General features: G+C 48.1%; 1 protein-coding gene and 1 long non-coding RNA gene across 8 annotated transcripts in view; one reads left to right on the top strand and one right to left on the bottom strand.

The window, feature by feature from the left end:
• The window catches only part of LOC105484167 (neurotrophin 3), a 65,251-nt gene extending 49,690 nt beyond the window's left edge, over nucleotides 1–15,561 (bottom strand). The window contains exon 1 of one of the 7 annotated variants that reach the window (XM_011745535.3): nucleotides 15,362–15,561. In XM_011745535.3, coding sequence (XP_011743837.2) covers nucleotides 15,362–15,400 — 39 coding nt within the window. In that variant the 5' untranslated portion in view covers nucleotides 15,401–15,561. Of the gene's footprint in view, nucleotides 1–12,313; nucleotides 12,398–12,471; nucleotides 12,559–13,577; nucleotides 13,667–15,361 lie in introns of those variants that run through there. The other 6 variants (XM_011745538.2, XM_011745541.2, XM_011745537.2 and 3 more) reach the window with 6 other exon arrangements.
• LOC105484169 (uncharacterized) lies at nucleotides 12,773–18,451 on the top strand. The gene is made up of 5 exons (XR_988800.3): nucleotides 12,773–12,855; nucleotides 13,619–14,473; nucleotides 14,629–14,740; nucleotides 15,519–16,487; nucleotides 16,613–18,451. It is a non-coding gene; the product is annotated as an uncharacterized lncRNA (long non-coding RNA).
• Nucleotides 18,452–19,605: the final 1,154 nt, after the last annotated feature.

Genomic DNA, 19,605 nt, shown 5'->3' on the forward strand with positions numbered 1-19,605 from the left:
TTATCCCAAATTAGCTGAATATCCTTAGCAGAACTTCCTTAACTAAGTGAGTAGTTCTCAGCACACTCAGGTGAGGATGGGACAGATATCGTGGCAAAGCTGCCAAAAGGCAAGGAGGAGGGCAGAGTAGGTTAACAGTGTCAGCTAGTGGTTCTCAACATGGCTGCACATTGCATTCACCTCGTGAGCTTCTATCCCAACCCTAGATATTCAAATGTAACTGGTCTGAATGACATCCTGAGCAATCACTGTTAGCAAAAGTTAAAAGATCTCAAAATGCAAGGTGAAATTGGAATAGTCAGGACATGGGAGAGCAAAGACACTAGAGGTCCTCTTTGGCTCCCTTTGGCTTTACCAAGGAGTATTCCCAACCCCCCTAGTCAACTGGATGGCATGCTGGATGTCCATCTGGGTCTCTGCCACACACACTTTCCTTATACATGCTAAACAATGTGACCTTGAAAGAAATTATCTAGATATACACCACCGACAAAAAAAATGTTCAATGGTACTTGGTAATTTTCAGGAGACTTTGAAACTTTAAACACACACACACACACACACACACACACACACACACACACACACACACGTCATTTAATCCACAGGAATCATGTACGGGTGAATCTGATGTCCAGAAATCTGGGACCCCTCTGTATGCCCAAGAAACTTTATCATCGATCCCCGTTCCATGATGAGCCTATGAAAATGTCTCCCTCTTTGGAGCACGTCATTGCCATAGTTTCAAATTTTCTGGGATGTAATTTCAAAAGCCATCTTCGTTTTTGCTCCTGAATGAAATCAAATTAGGATGGAAATGCATAGAAGAAGGAAAAAGTTTCAGAAGTCCTCCCCACTATCAACCACCCTAAAATATCAGATATTTTAATCCATGCGTCCTCACAGCCAGAGCCATTCCAATCAATGCGTTTCTCCCTGGCCTCCCAGGCTGAGATAATCGCCCCTGGAGCCAGTACTGGTCAAAGTAACCAGAGATCAAATCAGGCTTGCTGTGTTCCCTCTGCATCTCATTCACTCATTTGCCCATTCATTCATTCTTCCATCGATCCAACCATCAGCTATTCCTTCCTTCACTGAACAACTCTTTATTAAGAGCCACGTTGCAGCCGGAGGGATCTTTTTAAAAACAAAAGCTTAATTGTACTCTCAGAGTCTTCCATAGCTCCCATGCCTCTGGGAAAAAAAAGTAACCTCCCGGTTGGCTCCCACCCACCTCTCCACCATACGGTCAACATTATCCATATGGGATATGTGAGATGCTCTCTGTTCATCCCCTCCCTGGGCTCCTTTCAGTTCTTTAAGTCTCTGCTTTCCCTCACCTTGGGGTCTCCTCCCATGGCACTTACTCTACCTATAACTCTCCTCTACTCCCATCTCCTCCTCCTTTCACCAGTGATGACAAAACACATCTCAGGTCACCAGGAAGTTTCCCAGTTACTTCCCAGGCTTGTTTGGCTCCATGTCTATTGCTGGGGACTCCTGCTCTGTCTACACATTGGTTGGTTTGGGGAGAATCTCCCTTTTGTCTCTGTCCCAGCCCCTGCTCACGCGCTCTTTCTGTGGACAATAGTCACAGACGTCAGTATACCACAAGAAAACACATGATCGACAATTGGAACCTTTCTCCAATTCCCCAACATACTTTTTTCTCTTTGTCCAAAAGCTGACCGTCTCTAATAGCTCTATCCTTGACTGTACCTCTGTCGAGCAGTCCCCAAAAGAACTAAGGAGACTTGCTGCAGACAGATAGTAACTTTATATAGCTGCCCCAAAAGGAGATGGAAACACGGAAGGGGGAATGGGAAGATGTATTCTTGATTCACGCAAGAGCCAACAAGTAAAAGGGAAATGTCAGAGGATTACAGTGACGAGCTGAGGTCTCTCAACCTGTAACCCGATCCAAATTCAACTTGATTTCCTAGACTTGCTAATAGACCACAGTCTAAAATATCTTTCTCTCTTGTACTCTCTCTCTCTCGCCTCTCCTCTCTCTCTCTCTCTCTCTCTTTTTTTTTCTCTCTCTCTCATGCACACACACACACATCAAAAGGCAAGAATACGCAATAAACACCCTGGAGGTTTCCTTGCTGGTGGTTTAAATGCTAAGACAGACAGAGAAAAAGAGACAAGGAGTGAATGAATTATAGAGTTACGGAGAATGAGTTACATGAGTTTTCTGCATTTTAATCCGCAGCCACCAAAAGTCTCAAACACTAAAAGAAAACCTCCACAAAAACAATCATGGAATGAATTCTCATGTGAAGGAATCTTAGATTTGAGCTATGAACAATGCTGGAATACTAAAACAATTTCTTTTGGGGGAGCTATCTTGGACTCAAAGCGCCGTGCACATATATTTTTGGAAAGAAAGTCCAGGAAAGCTCTGGAGAGGAGTAGCATGCAGAGGCTGCATAGAACATTTCCCCCCTTTGTATTTTAACAGCACCCAGAACTCCCCTGTGGAAATTCTCCCTCTCCCACTGTGTGTGGGGTCATCACCAAAGGGCCCTGTACCCAGGTATCCTTCCCACACGGGATCCAATGGACTCTATTGCTCTTGACAAGCTGAAAACCAGGAAAGCACCTCCCACTGCATGCAAGAGTGGCACATGATGCAGGGCTGGGGATGTGAGGGCCCTTACAGGACAAGAAGACCAACAGCCTTGCTTTGCGGATGGGGAACCCAAGCCCCTGGGTCACAGGGCAGGACTGACAGGAGCTGGACTAGACCTCAGGCCCTCCAGGTTCCTGAGTTTCCAGTTCACAGCCTGTCCCAAAACATCACGCAGCTCTTAGAAGACCCTTTCCAAACACTGGGGTTGCTAAAAGGAGACCCATTTTGGTCTTTCCCAAATCCCCCAGCCTACAAGGGCTCCTCCTTCCTCCAAACCCCCAAAACCTCTGTAGTCCCTACCACCCAGATGCCTCTTACCAAATACCTACTGCCACATCCTGTAGTCTGCTTCTCTGCAAATCTACCCTGTATTCCCAAGGAGACTGCAAGGCTGTTGAAGGTAAGACCTTGCTTTGTGTCTCTTGGTATCCCACATGGCACCTCGCACAGCGGCTAGGAAGACTCAGTGGCAGCAGAGTGGCCCCTTTGTAAACAGATAAGAGAACCACCTGACAGATGTGTTATGTTTTTTAAAGGCTCCCTTCTAAATTCTAAAAAAAATTACGAAATAGGACTCCATGTCTGTTTCTCCTGGTGTCTAGACCTATTAAAAACAGGATAAGAAAAAAATAAATGCCTCCTTGAGCAGGAGGGACTCAGAGGACAGAAGTGGACAGTAGATGGCAGTCTGTTCCTGTGTCAGAAGTGGTCACAGAGACAACATACTCTGTGTAATGAAGCAGGAGGTAGAAGTACAGCTTAGGGGCCTGAGGTGGACTCACCCCCACCATGCCATGAGCAGGGATGCTTCTGAGAAATACTCCCATGAGCACGCACACCTACGCCCCCTGCAAGCCCCAACACTTGTACAACATGCATGTTCCCCCGACTCTCCCCACAAGAACCAACGGCTTACGTCACAATGGTCTCTGAGTATCCATCAACCTAGCCCTGAGAATTCAGCGACGAGAAAACCACTGTCATGCGGAAGTGGAGACCATTCCTGGACCCTCCAGCTTGCTCCTGAACCAAGAGGATTCTCAATCATGGTTTGTACTGAAAAACAACACCTGAAGTGGGAACCCTGCACTCCATCTTCCTTGCTTCCCTTGTTCTCCCTGGAGCACTATGATCATAACCTGTCTGCCTCCTTCACCAGCTTCCAGACCCCAAGGCCAGCAGCACTACATTAATCTCTGCATCTTCTCCAACATCTAGCACATGACCACCAACAGGATGCTTAATGAATAATCTGTAAACATGTGTTTTGAGTTGCTTTCCGGGTGTCCAAGGAGGAATTACCCTAATGCATGTGGAATGACACCCAATTCCCCATGACCAAGAGCCCCAATTTGCAGGAGAACTATGCAGGCTAAGACATGGGGAAGAAGGGTCTCTAAAAGGGAGTAAGAACAGCCTTTTCTGGCCAGCAAGCACTGAGCATTCATGACCTTAGCCTTGGGACAGGCCGAAAAGGTAACACTGTTTTAAAGCCCTGGCAAGGTACACTACCTCTCTGAGCCCAGTTCCTGGCATGTCACATCGCTACTGCACATTCTGAGCTCACAATGATTGGTCACACATTCGTTCACTCAACACATTCCTGTGGCTGTCACTATTCAAGGTGTTGGGGGACACAAAAATGAAAACAACAGATACCTTTCTCTGTGAAGTTCATATTCTAGGAATGCAAATTCAACACAGGCTGCTAAGTGGTATAACATCGGGAGGCTGGGAAGGGAGCCCCGGGCTCTCCAGGGAAATGCAGGGAGGCTTCTCAGGTTAAGCAAATATGTGAAGGATGATTTCAATATCATTGGTGATGATGGAGGGGTATTTGAAACACAATACACGTACAGAATATATCCTCCAGTGCTATCTCCAATTCAAGAATAGGCATATCACTCGCACAGAACACTTCCCTCTATATTTAGGCCATTTGAGGTATCCCCTTCTCCATCCATGCATTTGTCCAGATTTTTCTACTAGCCCCCAGTTCTCACAATTTAATTAATGATAAGTCAAGAAAGACCTTAGAGATAATCAAAGCCAGTAGCTCTTAATAGATGAGGAAGTGAGACCTAGTGTGGTTCGGGCACTTCCCAAAAATGTAGTTAGTCTCTGTTGGAGTTAGAGGTGGGGTCTGATCTCTCTGCTCAGAGTTTGGGATCTCTCTGATTTAGCTTATTGAATTCAGCTACCCACAGGCAATTTTAATCCCACATAAACCTCTCCCATACTCCCAACTTCCAATCCAAGATCCGCCACAAATCTGGCAAGCTTGTTCCTTCAGTGCTTCATAAACATGCACTCATCCATATGTTCAATGACTTATCTGGCATCACATAACTTAATTTCCTCCTCCACCCCCTCCAAATCTCTCTACGTAAGTCCTCCAGGCCAGCAGAGATACCTGAAAATCACAGGCATGGGCCACAGTATGAGGCCGAGGGAGCAGCAGAATCGTGGAAGATGTGATCTGTCACACTGGTAGTGTCCTTGTGACCCTCTAGTGAGTCCAACTCCTCCCTTCTCCAGGAAAAGAGAGGCCCATGGAGGGAAAGTGATTTGCTTAAAGCCACACAGCTAGTCTGGGCTCTCTGCAGGGAGAATGTGGCAAGCTATTTAAGGTAGCCAGGTGGGTGTTAGGAGGACTGGGCTTCTCCACACCATGGGGCACACCTGTTGGGAAAGCAGGTGATTTCTAGGGCTGCATCTTCCTCTTGAACCCAGTTCATAAGGAAGTACCTTATGAACCATTAGAAGCAGGTCCTCTAGACATGAGATGGAGCTAATCTCAGACTGAGAACATGAAACAAACGCCCTAAGGGATCCCTTAGAGCTAGAGAAGGATATTTTTAAATGCTGGGGTCTTAGATCTAGAACCAGAGGGAAGAGGGAAGTAAATTGCAAGAACCTGGCTCTCAGTCTTTAAAAGGCTATATACTCCATATAAAGGAAATAATTATCACTCTACACATGAAAAGTTATTTCAAGCAAAGTAAATACATAATTTTTGAGTACCTAGGGTTTAATAGGCATTAGGTTAGTGTTCAACATTTATTTGTACATGCAAATATCTTTAAGCAACAGAACAAAGTCACCTCTTCTTAACTGTCTTGATGATGTATACGTGGTAGTGATGGTGGGGAAATCAGTGGAGGAAGAAGGAATGAGCTTTTAGTCACAACCTTCAAAAAGTGCAGCATCCACCCCAAGAACGTGTTTGGCTTCTCTACTTCCGGTACTGCCCAGAGAATGACGTGCAGTGGCAAATCCTCCGCTGGAGGTCTCTACAGCTGCTCTGCTCTGCATCAAACACAGCCTGGGGACCTCAGTCTTTAGCAGCGACCCCTGCCCCCCAATCTCCCAGCAAGAAACCTACCTTCACTACTTTGGCCCCAGTCTAAGTGGTGTGAGTTCCCTAGCCTATCAAAGAAAGTTGTCTTCCAAATTCTAAAGAGACCTCATGCTCTCCATTCATATTCTTTTTCACTTTGATTCTGTGCAATTCCAGGACTCAAGAATGCTGGGACCTACCACCTCTCATGGGCGTGTGGATCAAAACCAGATGTCCAGCTCCAATTTTATAGAATTTACAAGGAGGCAATTGTGGCTTAAATCAATACCCGTGTTCTGTAAGGGCAGATTCCCTTGTCAACAGGACAAGAAGTAAAGGGGGAGGGCCAATGGAAGCTGAGACAGATCTGACACATGCTTGCCAGCAGGTGTCTAGAAAACCTAAACATTTGTCTTGCACATGAAAAGGAAGCTTCCGGGGGCGGGGAGCAGGTTACCCTATGGGGTGACCATCTTTGCAGAAGAAGATGGACCCAGCTCCCATCTGGATGACATCACAGAACATTAAAAAACAGAATCTGGCTGGCAGGTGATGGGCTTGTGATGCCACAGGCTTCAGGCTAGAAAGCCAAGAACATCAGCATACCCCTTAACCTCACATAACCTCAGTAGCCCCATTTGTAATTGAGATTATTTTGAGTATTGAGGTAATGCCATGTAATGGCTGTAATAATGCCTGGCACCCAGTAAGTACTCAAATATTAACTGTCATCATCATCATCATCCGTCATCTTAAAGATGGATGCTTACCTTAGTCAGAGACATTGCCACTGAAAGACATTCACGTGGAAGCTGAATGATTAGCACCAGACCTATCAGAAAGCCAAATCCCACCCCTTTCAGCTCTGGACACCCTGTGTAGGCTAAGCCAACGTCAGGAGCATTCTTGGCCAAAAGGAAACACTCTGGCAAATTCTTTGCATGCCTTTCTGCTTTTGACTCAGCCATTCCCCAAAGATAAAAACAGGAGCTCATTAAGGGCGTGCCAGGGTGCACTCCAAGTGAGGTAATTAGCACTGATTAGGTAGGAGGATGTGGCTACTGTGGAATCCTACAGTGACAGTGCTGGAATGGGACGGGGATATCTTCTAATTCAAGCCCTTCGTTTACAGATGGCAAAGTCATGTCCTAGAGAGAATGTCCAGGGTCACACAACAGCAGGTAATTAGTAACAGAGCCCAGTCATTGAACCTGGTCCTCCACCTCCAAGTCAGGCAGCTACCTGCTGCCTCAAGCTACTGAAGGTTACCCTGGCCTGGGCTCTTGAGATTATAAGCTACTGTTTCCTCCAACATCTCCGGCCTTGAATGTTTGAGAACCTTAAATCGTCCAAAAATCTCTGACTGAACAAACCCACACACACACACAAAATGGGGCTCAACAAATATCTTCTCTGGATATGTTACTAAAGAGTGAGCAATCACAACAGACCACACCAAATTTCATGTCAAAATCTGTTCTGTTTCAATGAGATCATAGTCAGTCATAGGTTTGTCCTGTGAGGACACCCAGAGCCGCAGCAAGCCCTCAGTGGTTCCCAATTAATACTATTTGAGAAGGACTGCGGCACAGATGGGGACATGCATTCTGACCATGTGGGGGTGTGTGCAACCTCTAGCCTCTCGGTATTTGTAGGTAAAATAAAAGACTGAGTTATGGAAAACTATTAACAACAACAACAAAAATACTTTAACACTCTGAGGCCATCTACATGTGTCCTCACAGGTTCTAAAATGAGTCCTCTGAATGACTTTTTTTTTTTTTTTTGTCCAGCTTCAGTCTTGTTAGAAATCCACCCAGGCAAGAATGAGGTAATATCTACAATGGCTTCATACTTCAAAGTTCAACATGCCCATATAAAAAAGATCTGAAAGAAGGTGTCCCCAACTTTTTTCTCAGGTTGGCCCACCTGTAAGAAGCAATCCAATGACAATCCAATCTGAGCCAAGCATCCAGATACCTGCCACCCATAACATAAGCTCTACAAATGCTCCCTGTCTACCCAGGGCAGTTCCTGTGCTCACGTGTCCCCCAGCACGAACGCATGCACATCCCGTGGTCTCCTCTTACTCCACACACACCTGTCCACGCACAAAGTACATCCACAGACTTTATCAGCAGCAACACACAGGGCTTAGGCTTGTCTCCAGTAGAAGATTTGGCCCTTTTCCAACAAACTCAATTTTAAATAAAACTAAATCTAAAACCCTAGCAACGGTCATTAGTTCAACATCCCCAATGCCAGAAACTGCCTGCCTTGTTAAAGAGTAAAATAGCAGCGGCTTGAGGCAGGGTGGTGGGTTTTGAAGATCTTCTGTGTCAGCCCCCATGTCCTCTCTGGCTTCCAGGCAATGCACAGATTTACATTCCCTCCAGTTGGGGTGGGAGTGCTGTAACTGCTTGGGAAAAGGTTGGAGAAGCTTGCAGCAGAAGCCGCCTGCTCCATCAGGCATCCTGAATGTAGGGGAAGAGGAGAGGCCTGAACATCTGATACATCTGGGAGTGGAGCTGCAGAGATGGGAAATGTTATGTAATTAAACTTTGCTGGCCTGTCCCGCCTGGGGAATGTGAGACCCATCAGCAGTGACCTCTTCCAATCAACTTAATTGGCCCAATCTCGCCAAGAAAAGCAACAGAATTAGTTTAGTGCCTCTTGGAAATAGCTTAGCTCCTATTTATGGCCACTGAACTCAAGGATGGGAGCCTGACTCTGAGCCAGGAGTTGACAGCATGTGCTAACTTCTGGGAGGAATTGGAGGTTTCAGTGGGTTTCCGTGCCCCCCTGCGCCTCCATCTTCATCTCTGGGGAAAGCGGCTGTAACCAACTTGCTGCACTGGGCACAAAGAATTGCAAAGACCCAAAGCCCAGGCTTTCCTCTTACCAGGCAGGCTGGACTTTGCTCCTCTTTTATTCAAATGGTGCCTATGTCAAGGACAATTATTATTTTTGCTGTTCTCCAAGTCACATTTGTTTTGGTGCTGTGGTCTGCATAGCTGATGTTAAAGATAAAGAAATGTCTGTCTCTGATCATTAATAACATTGATTCTTAGACTACCTTTCCTCCGAATAGCTCAAAGATCTTAAAGATTTCCATCATCTATAATCTAGGCTTGGTTGCCTCCAGCTTCTGGATTAGTAAACTGAGGCAGTTATAAAAAGTTTTATTTACACAGCGAGTGAGCAGTAGAGATGCGATGAGCATCATGACTACTGATTAAGTTGCATTGTGAAGAGAAAGAGGTCCAGATCCTATTTTCGCAATGACCTACGTACATGCTAGCACCGGTATTTAATTACATTTCATCTTTGTACAGCTGTATACAACTAAACACACCAAGTTTTGATGGGAGAAAAGAGGAATGAACTTTCCTCCTCCTTGAATCATTATATTGCCACTTTACAAAAGGAGAAACAGAGTTAAAGAGATTAAAAAGTCCCCAAAGTCACACTTTTCCCAAATGATAGAACTGAACTAGAACTAAGGCATTCTCAATCCAAAGTCTTCCACTTCACCACCCTGCCCTCAGAAATATCTGTCCCCCATCTTCTGACCAATAGTCAAGCCCTACTAAACTATCTCTTAAACAGATGAGTTTCCCCCTAAAAACTAAGGTAGACCCTTAAAATGGCACAGCTGTAACTTCATGAATTCAAAAATGTCATGAGTCAAATAAAGTCCTCCCAAACATACGCCCAACCATGGTCAGAACCTAATCAAATGGGGCTCCCCATCATCTAGTCCAGACAGATAGACATGTGCATCACGAAAGCACAGCCTTCACTCTGTTCCTATCCAGTTGCCTCACTAGTCATCTCAGGGTATGGACTCGATCAACTACACCTTTCTCTTATTCCCCAAAGTCTACGGCCCTTCTTTTGTGTACACCTTTTTTCGCTAGAGATGCACATCTGAGTATCCAAGACAATTTTTATCCTTCCTCAGACACACAGAATTCCTGTAAAAACACATACTGGCACCCCCTTCACCAGAGCCAGAATATCCACACCTCCTATCCACCTGGCTAGTTTTCTCCCAGTTACATTACTCCAGGCCAAAGTGCATATGCACACACGTGCACACACACCACCCCTCAAACACACACTCAGATTAGCTTTACACTCATAGTCTGGAAAACACCAAAGATGACAAACGTCCCCAGTCCATCTCTTCCCTGATCATGACTTCACCATTCTCCAGCTCCACATAACAAGTCTCATTCCAGCTATGAAGGAGGCTCTGTGTACTCTTAGAAACTCAATCTTCAAAGGGATCTGGACCTGCATTCTGACCTGAAGTGCAACACCCTCCAGTTCCCAACCCACACCCCACACAAGAAAACACCATCCAGCTCCCTTCTCAATACACAAAAGTCTACATCATCCCTATCTTTATGCCCCACTTTTTACAAAACCAGAGATGTATTTCAAGTCAGCTTCCCTTTGGCTCCCAAGATCCATAAACATCTCTAGAAACCGAAGTATAGACCTTGAAGAAACCTCAACAAGCATCGAGCTCTGTCTATTTCTGGCAAAATTGCATCAGTTAGCTGAGCCTGGAGAAGGAATTTTTCCAGGGCAGCGTGCCATGCTCCAGTACCCAGCAATGGGCTGAGCATCCAGTAGGCACTCCATTAGCTTTAATTGATTATCAATATGAACTGGTGATAGTGAATTCCCCTATTACATAAGAAACCCATTGCAAAACATTATACAACATGCACCCCTGACACTAGGCACAAATAGTGTATTCCTCTACTTACTTCAGTCTTACGCATACATCTCTTCCTGTTCCCACCCAGTGCCAGTGCACAAGGACTTTTCCCCTTAAATGTACATCCCTCATTCTAAGCCTCCTCCAATTCTCTCCTCTCTGGGGAGGAAGGAGGGGGGAGGCAAACACCAACCCCAACCCGGTGTCCTTTCCTTCAAATGCTTTGTCTCTCCATAAAGAGGATCTGAGCTCACACTTTTCTACCCCCTACATGCCCCAATGCCACTCCAGTCAAATTTCCCAACGCACTCTCATAAAGTTCACACTCCGTGCTCCCCAGATAATCTTCCCCCACCCCCCACACACATCCCTTTGGTAATCCTCAGGCGCCCAACCTTCCACATGCATCCACCTTTCGCTCACACACACAGCCGCCCTCCTACACCACACCCACTCCATGTGTTTGCGCAGGCATGCACAAGCCATCTGTCTTCAACAGGCTGCACCTCTCCTCCTGCTCTGACACCCTTCATAGGCACAGATTTCGCATTAGCTACACCTATGTTCCTGCAAGCTCTGGTCTCCCGCTAAGCACACAGATGCCCATCCAACAGACTCCCCAGCAGCACACACCTCCCAGGCACCAGAGACGGATGGGACTCCAGCTCTTTTGCCACCTCCCCCTACACACACACACACACACTCTCTCTCTCTCTCTCTCTCTTTCTCTCTCTGAAAAAAACATCCCCATCCCTCCCTGACCACGCACTCAATGGTCACAATCTGATTCCACAGATAAGCAGATCCCATTCACACACAACCAAACCCTCGAAGTCCAGCTACACTCCAGTCCTCACCAACACAAAATCCCACACACTCTCCCTACGGGAAATACCCCAGACTTTCTACCTCCCTTCAACACTGTTTACAGGAGCCTGCATTATTTTCCAACCCCCTTAACTCCTAACGCGATACCCACGTCTGTGTGTTTGCGCCCAAGGCAGAGGCGGTTGCATTTTATCCTCTACATGCTACCTCTCAGCTTTCTTTGTGTGACATGTCAGAAAGGAATTGAGGGCAGGCGGGAGGCAGGCTGAGTCTGCTGGAGAACTTGAGCGTTGTGAAAACAGGACCGCTGGAAAAGTCTCCTCTGTGTTACAACTTTCTCCCATCCTGACGTTCAGGACAGAGCGCTTCCATGTTTTCCTCGCTCGCGGTTTTGCGGGGTAGGAGCGGGCATCTCTTTATTTAAAAAGCAGGTCGCTCAGTACACTCCATAATCAGCTGAGTTACAAACATCAGGCTCCAGGAGAAACACCCACCCCTGGCAGGCTCCCCTCCCCTCTCAGCAGGCCCCCGCCCCCACCTCTTCACACACATAAACAAGTCCACAGGCGCACAGTCTCCCGAGCTCTCCAGCTCTGAGCCCGGCGCTCCCGGGAGCAGCCTCCATTCGGACTCAGAACCTGCCGCCCGCCGCCAGAGGCCGAGGCCACACGGTATTTTTGGTGTTTCCCCCACCGGGAATCCCACCCGAGCCTCGATTCCAGCAAAAGGGATCCTTTCTAGTCCACAGCCCCGACACCGTTCGACGCAGGGGTCTCACTGCTATGCATCTGAAGTGCAGACGACGAACGAACGCAGCAGCCAAACTCCCGCAAAGAAGCAGCGCCTCCTGGACGCGCACCCACTCCCGCGGAGAGCAACAAGCAGACTCCCACTCCCCCACCCCATGCCCTCGGCCCTCGCCCCTCCTTTCCCTACCCTTCAACTCCCAAGCGTCCCAAATTGCATCAGGAGCATCCACCACTGAGTAAAGCTCTGGGGTAATGGGGCGGTTCGGTCCGTCGTAGGACCTTCAAACTTCGACCTGGCTGGCTGCGCCGGTGCCCAGATCTCCCAGCCTCCCACGCCACCGCTTCAAAGTCCGAGAACAGGCTGGACGATACCGCGAGGAGATCCCCAGCGATGACCCGGCCCGGGTGCCCGCCGCTGCCCGGCGGGGTCCCAGATGTGCGGGCTACGTACGGAGCTCCAGCATCTGCGCAAAAGCCCAGGGTGGGGTGGCCACCGGGTGGGCGCTGGCCAAGAGGAGCCCGGGGCGCGAGGTCTTTGCTGAAAAAAACCTTTCGGGGGACTCCAACGCAGGTACGCGGCGCGGGGCGGTGAGTCTCAACTCCCAGAACTGGAACGCGACGTTCCGGGTCCTGAGCTGCGCGTCCCCTCCCCCAGCCCACGCCCCGGCCGGAGTGGCGCAGGGGCAAGCTGAGAATCAGGCTCAGTGGCCGGCAGGGTGCAGGGCGTGTGCAGGGGAGCTGCGGCAGCACCTCCCCGCCCCGGGTTCTGTCTGCCCGCCCGGGGTTCTGTCTACCACCCTCTTTTGTTATAGGATGCGCTAGGAGCTTTCCCGGAGGAGCAGACGGGTCGGTTGGGGGTGGTGGGTGGTTGATTCTGTTGAATCCCTTTCCTGCTCTTTCGTCGTCCCCATTTCCCCTCGCCTGCCCCCACCCTTTCCAATCCAGGTCCCTTAAACCTGATCACTTTCCCAGATTGAGGGAAGCTTCTTGGGCAGCCGAGGGACAAGAGGGGAGGAGGTGGAGAAGGGTGTCCGTGTGTGTGTGTGTGTGTGTGTGTGTGTGTGTGTGTGTGTGTGTGTGTAGCGGCGTGGTTGCGGTTGCGCCCGCCTCAGCAGATCCCAGCGCAAACTTCGGGGAAGGCACAAGCCGGGGAAAGTGAGTGAGCGCGGCGCAATGGGGGTGGGGCGGGATGCGGCGTTGGGGCCCCCCAAGCCGGTTCACTGGAAAATCCCTCCCCACGTGGACCCCCATCCCCAAACCTGCCCACCCAACGTGCCCGCCGCCTCCCCTTACCGTGGCAAAAGTAACCATGGCATCCGTGTGGCCGTTTCCAGGGACGTCGACATGAAGAGAAAGGTGGACGCGAGCTCGGTCATTCAGTCTCCCCCACCCCGCCGCAGCCACTACCCAGCAGGGGAAAAAGGAGAGGAAGAAAGAAAGGAGAGAGAAGAAAGTAGTTGCGCCGGGCTGTGTCGCGGGGCGGTGCGCGGAGCTGTTCGGTAGGGAGAGGAGCTTCAACTCTGTCTGAGTCCCGTGAACATAATCTGCGCGGTTATAACCAGCCAACCCGGCCAGATGGCTCCGCGCTCAGCGCCTTAACCCCTTCCGCGCCGCGCCGCCCTCCCCCGCCCGGCCCGCGCCGCGCCGCGCACGCCCGCGCCCCAGAGCCCCACGGACCTCGCTTCGGGACCCACGGCGGGGAAGGAGTCTTTCTCCTAGCCCCTCTTGAAAAACAAAACGAAGCAAAACAACAACAGCAACAAAAACTTCCAAATTAGTAGTAGTCTTCGGTAACCCCCACCCTTGAGTTCCCTTTTAGAGATCCAGGAAAAAACGAAACATTAAATGTATCGTAACAGGTTACATGTTAGTGTCTTCAGCCTTTTTTAGTTGTTCTTTTTCTTGAAATTTTTCTTGTTCATCTCTTTTCTTTTAAGATTTTCTTGACCAGGCATTAGGGCCTTTTCCTGCCCCTTTCCTCAGGCGGATCAGGTCTGAGGCGTAAACTCCTCCTCCAAACCTTAGACCCTTCCAGCTCCAGATCTCTCCCCACCCCTACCAAGCCCACCCGCCACTCCTCCCCCCACCCCACAACACGAACACGCCCAAGGACAATCTCTCCCCGGCGAACTCGCCGCTCCCGGGCACCCGCACCCAGGACGCTGTGCCGGCGGTCAAGGGAGGTCAAGGTAGAGGGGTGTGGGGGCGGGTGGTCCCAGGGACTAGGGAGGGGCTGTGCACGCGCGCGTTTGCGGGAGCTTGAGTGTGGAAGGGAGAAGGAGATGGATCGCAACCTCCCGTTTCACCCATCCTCCAACTTCTAAACCCCTTCCTTCCAAACTAGGATGGGGCCCTGCAGCTCATCACTCGCCCAGCACCCACCAGTCTGCACGCGGGGACAGCGCGAGAAGCAGGAAAGGCGAGCGACAAGCAAGCGTCTTCGTGGCGCCCCGAAAGTAATGACGCTCACTTCCCCACCGGTGGATTCATTCGAGGAAAGGATAGGGGGAGGGGGGCAAAATATCTTATTTGGAGATAATTTTAGCTGCCCGTTAGACCCCACTTGCTCCGAGCCGTTCTCTCTAAATTTACCAAGTTAAGTCATCTTGATTTCGCCCATTTGCCATCGAGAGAAGGGGGGAAAATACCACCTAGGGATCAACGAGAAATGGAGAGTCCGGGAGCAGAGGTTTGCCCTCTTGTCCCCTTCCCGAGTCCTTGAGTGGTGGACCTCCGCTCCAAGCCCCTCATCCCTTCCTCCCTGCCACTTCAGCCTCTCGTCTCATCATCTCCTTCCAGGACCTTTTGACTCACGAGCGACTGGGGAGGGAAGCGAGTATCCCGTTTCCATCCCTGCCCTGTCGTTCGAGGTGTCTAATAAGCAAGCCGTTCTATGTTTCGGTTAGGGCCCAGGTTCAAAAAATCCAAATACCTTAGAATTGTCTGAGAATTTGGTTGAACGCCGGAACTGCACCCACCAGTTCAGGACCAACCTGCCGCAGAGAGTAGCTGGGGGCTTGGAGGGGGAGGTGGGAAGGGAGGGGGAGTCTGGGGGCTGCGTACTAGATAGATTGTACCTGCCTCATCATTATCCTGGCTGATGGGGGTTGCCACATCGAAAACGGCCAGAAGCGCCCACCGAGGCCCAGAGGCGTCACCTTCTGCGGTCCCTCGCAAGGGTAGGGTCGTCCTTCAGTGGCTCCCCTCTTGCCAAAATATCGACGTCTTCCTCAGGGCCAGAAGAGGCTGCCGAGTCGTTCCCTCCACCCCGCCACACAGCACCATGAAGGTTTGGATTGGGCGTGCTCTGTCGGGTTCTGCTTTTCTCCCTCTCATCTGGCCCGCCTCCCTGCCCTCCCCCACTTCCCGCACTTGCCCCCCTCCTCCAGCTTCTCGCCGTGGTCAAAGGAGGGATTCAGGCCCCAGTTTCAGATCCACTGGCAGAGTTCTTTCCTCAAGCTCCAGGTCCTCCGGGAACCTGAAGATTACAAGGAAAGAGGTGGTTGGCTCCTGCTGCAGCAGAGAAGGGGTTAAATACATGTGCGGGCTGATCTGCAGGCAGCTCCCGGGTCCCTGGCAGTCTGGAGGGACGAGGGGAAGGGGGGCAAACAAACTTGAAAAATCAGAAGAAACGAAGAAGAAGAAAAGGCAGCAAGCCGTGCGTTTAGGACTTGGATTTGTTCTGCAGATGCCTTGCACTGGTTGGCCGCCTCACTTTGCCAGGACTTTCGGGGATCCCAGGAAGAGTTTGTATTGTTTCCAGCTCCAGGGGGTTTTGTCCTAAGCTGGTGGGTCTGTCTTTGCTTGCAATCAACAGGCCTTGTAATATGAGAGGTGACACCTTAATCTTGCCAAATATGTGCTGTGCCTTTGTGGAGAGAGGGGAGGAGGGACTGAGGGAAGGAGAGAGGAAGAGGGAGAGACCCAGACCGGAGCAGAGGGTGAAACATGCACTTTTGCTCAGAAGGATTGGTTTCCCAAAGGGAGAGCCTTAGCTCTTTTCTGAGTAGAAGACCTTTTTCAGACAATCTCCCTTGAGCACCTCCAACTGCCTTTTCCTTTACTGTTTTTCTTTAGGCTTCAGAGCTAAAGATTTCTTCCTTCTCAAACTAGGGACTGACCCCCCCAGGTCTCTGTTGTGGCTTCCAAGAGAGTGGCAAGGTGCTGAATGAAGAGGCTGGGCAGAAAAAAAGAATTAGAAAGGTGTGTTTTTAAGAAGACAGAATAAAAAGATTATTATATACAATGTAGAGCCATTTTTAAACTGTAGAATATTGTGACTTCTAAGTAAATCCATGTTTCTAAATAGAGATTTTTCTTTTCTATAGAAAGACCGTAGTGGTATGGATAGCAAAAACAAAGATCAGGACTGGAAAGTAAGCTGGCTGCGAGCTTGTGCCCTGGAGATAGCCCTGGTTAAGGAAGCATCCAGGATGAGATCTTTTAGGATTCACTAGGTAATTGCCCCTCTCCAAGTTGACTTAGTGGCCGTGACTTTGGCTGTCCATCTGTCGACTATATTTTTAGGTTGCTGAACTTTCTTTTTCTCCCTGCTGCATCTGAGAGTAAGGCCCTGACTCCTGAAAGTGATTTCTGAGAACAGGAACCAGATCTTGTTTTTGAAAACCCCCTTTAAAACTCTCTCCTAAAGCAAATTTCCAGAGCGTGCCTTCTGGTTACCCTTATCTTTTGCAATAGCACCACTCTGTGGTTGGAACACTGAACAGAAACAAAACGGGAATGTGGGATTGAATTTTGCCTTTACCTTGTGAAAAACAGCACTTATCTCCTCTATGTTTGAGCTCAGTGGACTGAGTGCTGGTGGTGGGGGCTCAGCATGTGGTGAGGGAAGGGGTCTTGTGCAGTGGCAGTATGTGGTTAATTCATTGTGACATGCTGACCCAGGAAATGAGAGAATTGGACCGAATGGCCTCCAAGGACCCTTTCCGTGTCAAAAACAAGCTTTTTTTTTTTTTTTTTTTTTTTTTTTTTTTTAACTCCATGATCACACAGCTAGACTTGAATGTTTGTCCTCTTCCATTGCTTTTCTTTTTCTCTCTTTTGAGGTTACTGAAATAAACGCCACACTTTTCACTGATCCTAAAGTATTTGCAAGTTGCATCTTCTGCTGCTGGAGGGCGCTGTGGGGAGGTCTTGCCCTACCCCCTCCATCTCCACCCCCATCCACCCAGACAGCTGCTAGAGCTGATGGAGTCTGGAAGTCTTCGTTTGTCAAACAATTAAAGTGAATGCAAAAGGTGTTTGCACAGGGACTGGGAGCTTAAGGTTCAGGAAAGGCAGCTTCATGCTACCTTTGTGCCTCAGCGCTTGAAAGATTCGTGGCTGCCCACCCATTACTAAATACTGGCAACAGCATTATTAACCAACAGCTACAGGCTGTCAATCCACATAGCAATTCCTCTCGGATGCCCTGGAGTCATCTGTGAGACGTTATTCTTTTCTTTCAAGTTGCATGCAGTTGTCCACAGAAACTGAGTGGCTTGTTTATGTTTATTCAACAAGCCTAGGTCTTCCCCCAAATTTCTATTGTCTTAAGAAAGCACAGCTTTGCTCCAAGGATCAGCATTGATCTCTCTACACAGAATACAGACATCAGAGGTCAACTTCTATCAGCCCTATGTCCCCACTCTGCATTTAATAACTGAGGAAACTCAGAGCAACAAATAACAAAAACAAAAACATAATAACAGACCATGACCTAGAATTTACTGCCAGAATAGATTTTGGTGCCTGAGAAAAGCAGGTTGCCCTCTGCCTTCTCCACTCAGTAGCCATGTGATTTTGGACAGGTTTCTTAACTTCTCAGAACCCATCTGGAATTAGTGAAAACAACACCAATCTCACAGAAGTAATATGAGGACCAAAGGAACTAATTCATATAAAACACTCAACACAGTGCCTGGCACAATGTGAGTGCCAATCCCAATCTGCTAGTCCTTACACTGAAAACACTGTCACAGCACTGGGGGAATGAACTGTCTTTAAAAGAAGCTTGGCTCTGGAATGGCCTGTGTATTATATTTGTGTGCAACACATACACATTTCATTAATGTAATTTTATGGATGTATATTTTCCCCTTTGGACAAATACAGCAATAAATTAGCAGAATGAAGTAGTGGACATATTTAGAATTTATATAGCTTCCTAACGTGGACCTCAATGTGCACGAAAGGCAGCATTGAAGGATTTCAAAATCTTGTCTTATTCATTATCTGCCTTTCACTCAGAACCACTTCATCATTTAAAAGGAAATTCTACCATATCCTTCAACTCTTAACAGATTGCCTGGTATATTATTGGTTTGTTGTTATTGCTAATTATGTTCTAGGGCTTACATTGAACAATATAATGAATTGCAATGAACAACGGTGAATCAACTCATTTTGTGACATGGCATACATATTCATAATTATGTTTCAAGAAATTACCCGTAATGATAGAGGGAAGGTATGTATTCCTACCACACAGGTGGATATAGAAATCATAATAAAGTCTCCTATTTCACCAGTCATGACATGAATTCCTAACCACCCTATAAATTAACTTTATGCTGCACCAAACTCCACTCATAAAAAAATGACATTAAGGTTTCCTAGGTAACTAATGCATTTCCAAAGGGAATAGGTCTCAGGAGACAAAGAGGGCAGGGAAAAGGGTGGGGAGGGGAAGTGAAGAAAAGAGAAAAAAAATTCAATGAGACCCATGTGACATAAACAAAATATTTCACGGGGAGGAACCCATAAAGTTTTATTACCTTGGTCTGACATAGATATGACATAGCCATTAATTCCATCTTTGGATGATAAAACACTCGATGGGCTATCCCTGTCATCACATATGCCGGCATTTCATATTTCAGATCCAGTTCTACAAATCTTGAGAGAGCTTCGACCCTTCCATTCATCTACTAAGCTATGTCCACTCACCAGCCAGCTGACTCTTGTGCCCTCTACCAAATGTTGAGATGAAAGTGAAAAACAGGGTTGATTTGCATGTTTCAGAATATACAGATGCTTTTGATCACTGTGGACTCTTAAAACTTTGGAATGAATCTATTAGCCTTAGCAGAAGGCTCGGGCCTGAGAATGGAATTATGGGAATTGAGGCTTGGTTTGCAATCCCTCAACTCAGTGGCATTTTCACTGTGGTTTTCTTTATTTGGGGGAGGGTCTGGATGCAAAAGAACATCTTGGATGCTTTGGACAAAAATGGCAAGTTGTAGTTGGAGCTTAAGGCTGAAATTTACACTGTCAGAACAGAAAAATTCTGACATGCAATGCAATCCAAAGAATTTTCCCT

The sequence above is a fragment of the Macaca nemestrina genome, chromosome 10 (assembly GCF_043159975.1).
Source record: "Macaca nemestrina isolate mMacNem1 chromosome 10, mMacNem.hap1, whole genome shotgun sequence".
NCBI classification, from domain to species: Eukaryota; Metazoa; Chordata; class Mammalia; order Primates; family Cercopithecidae; genus Macaca; species Macaca nemestrina.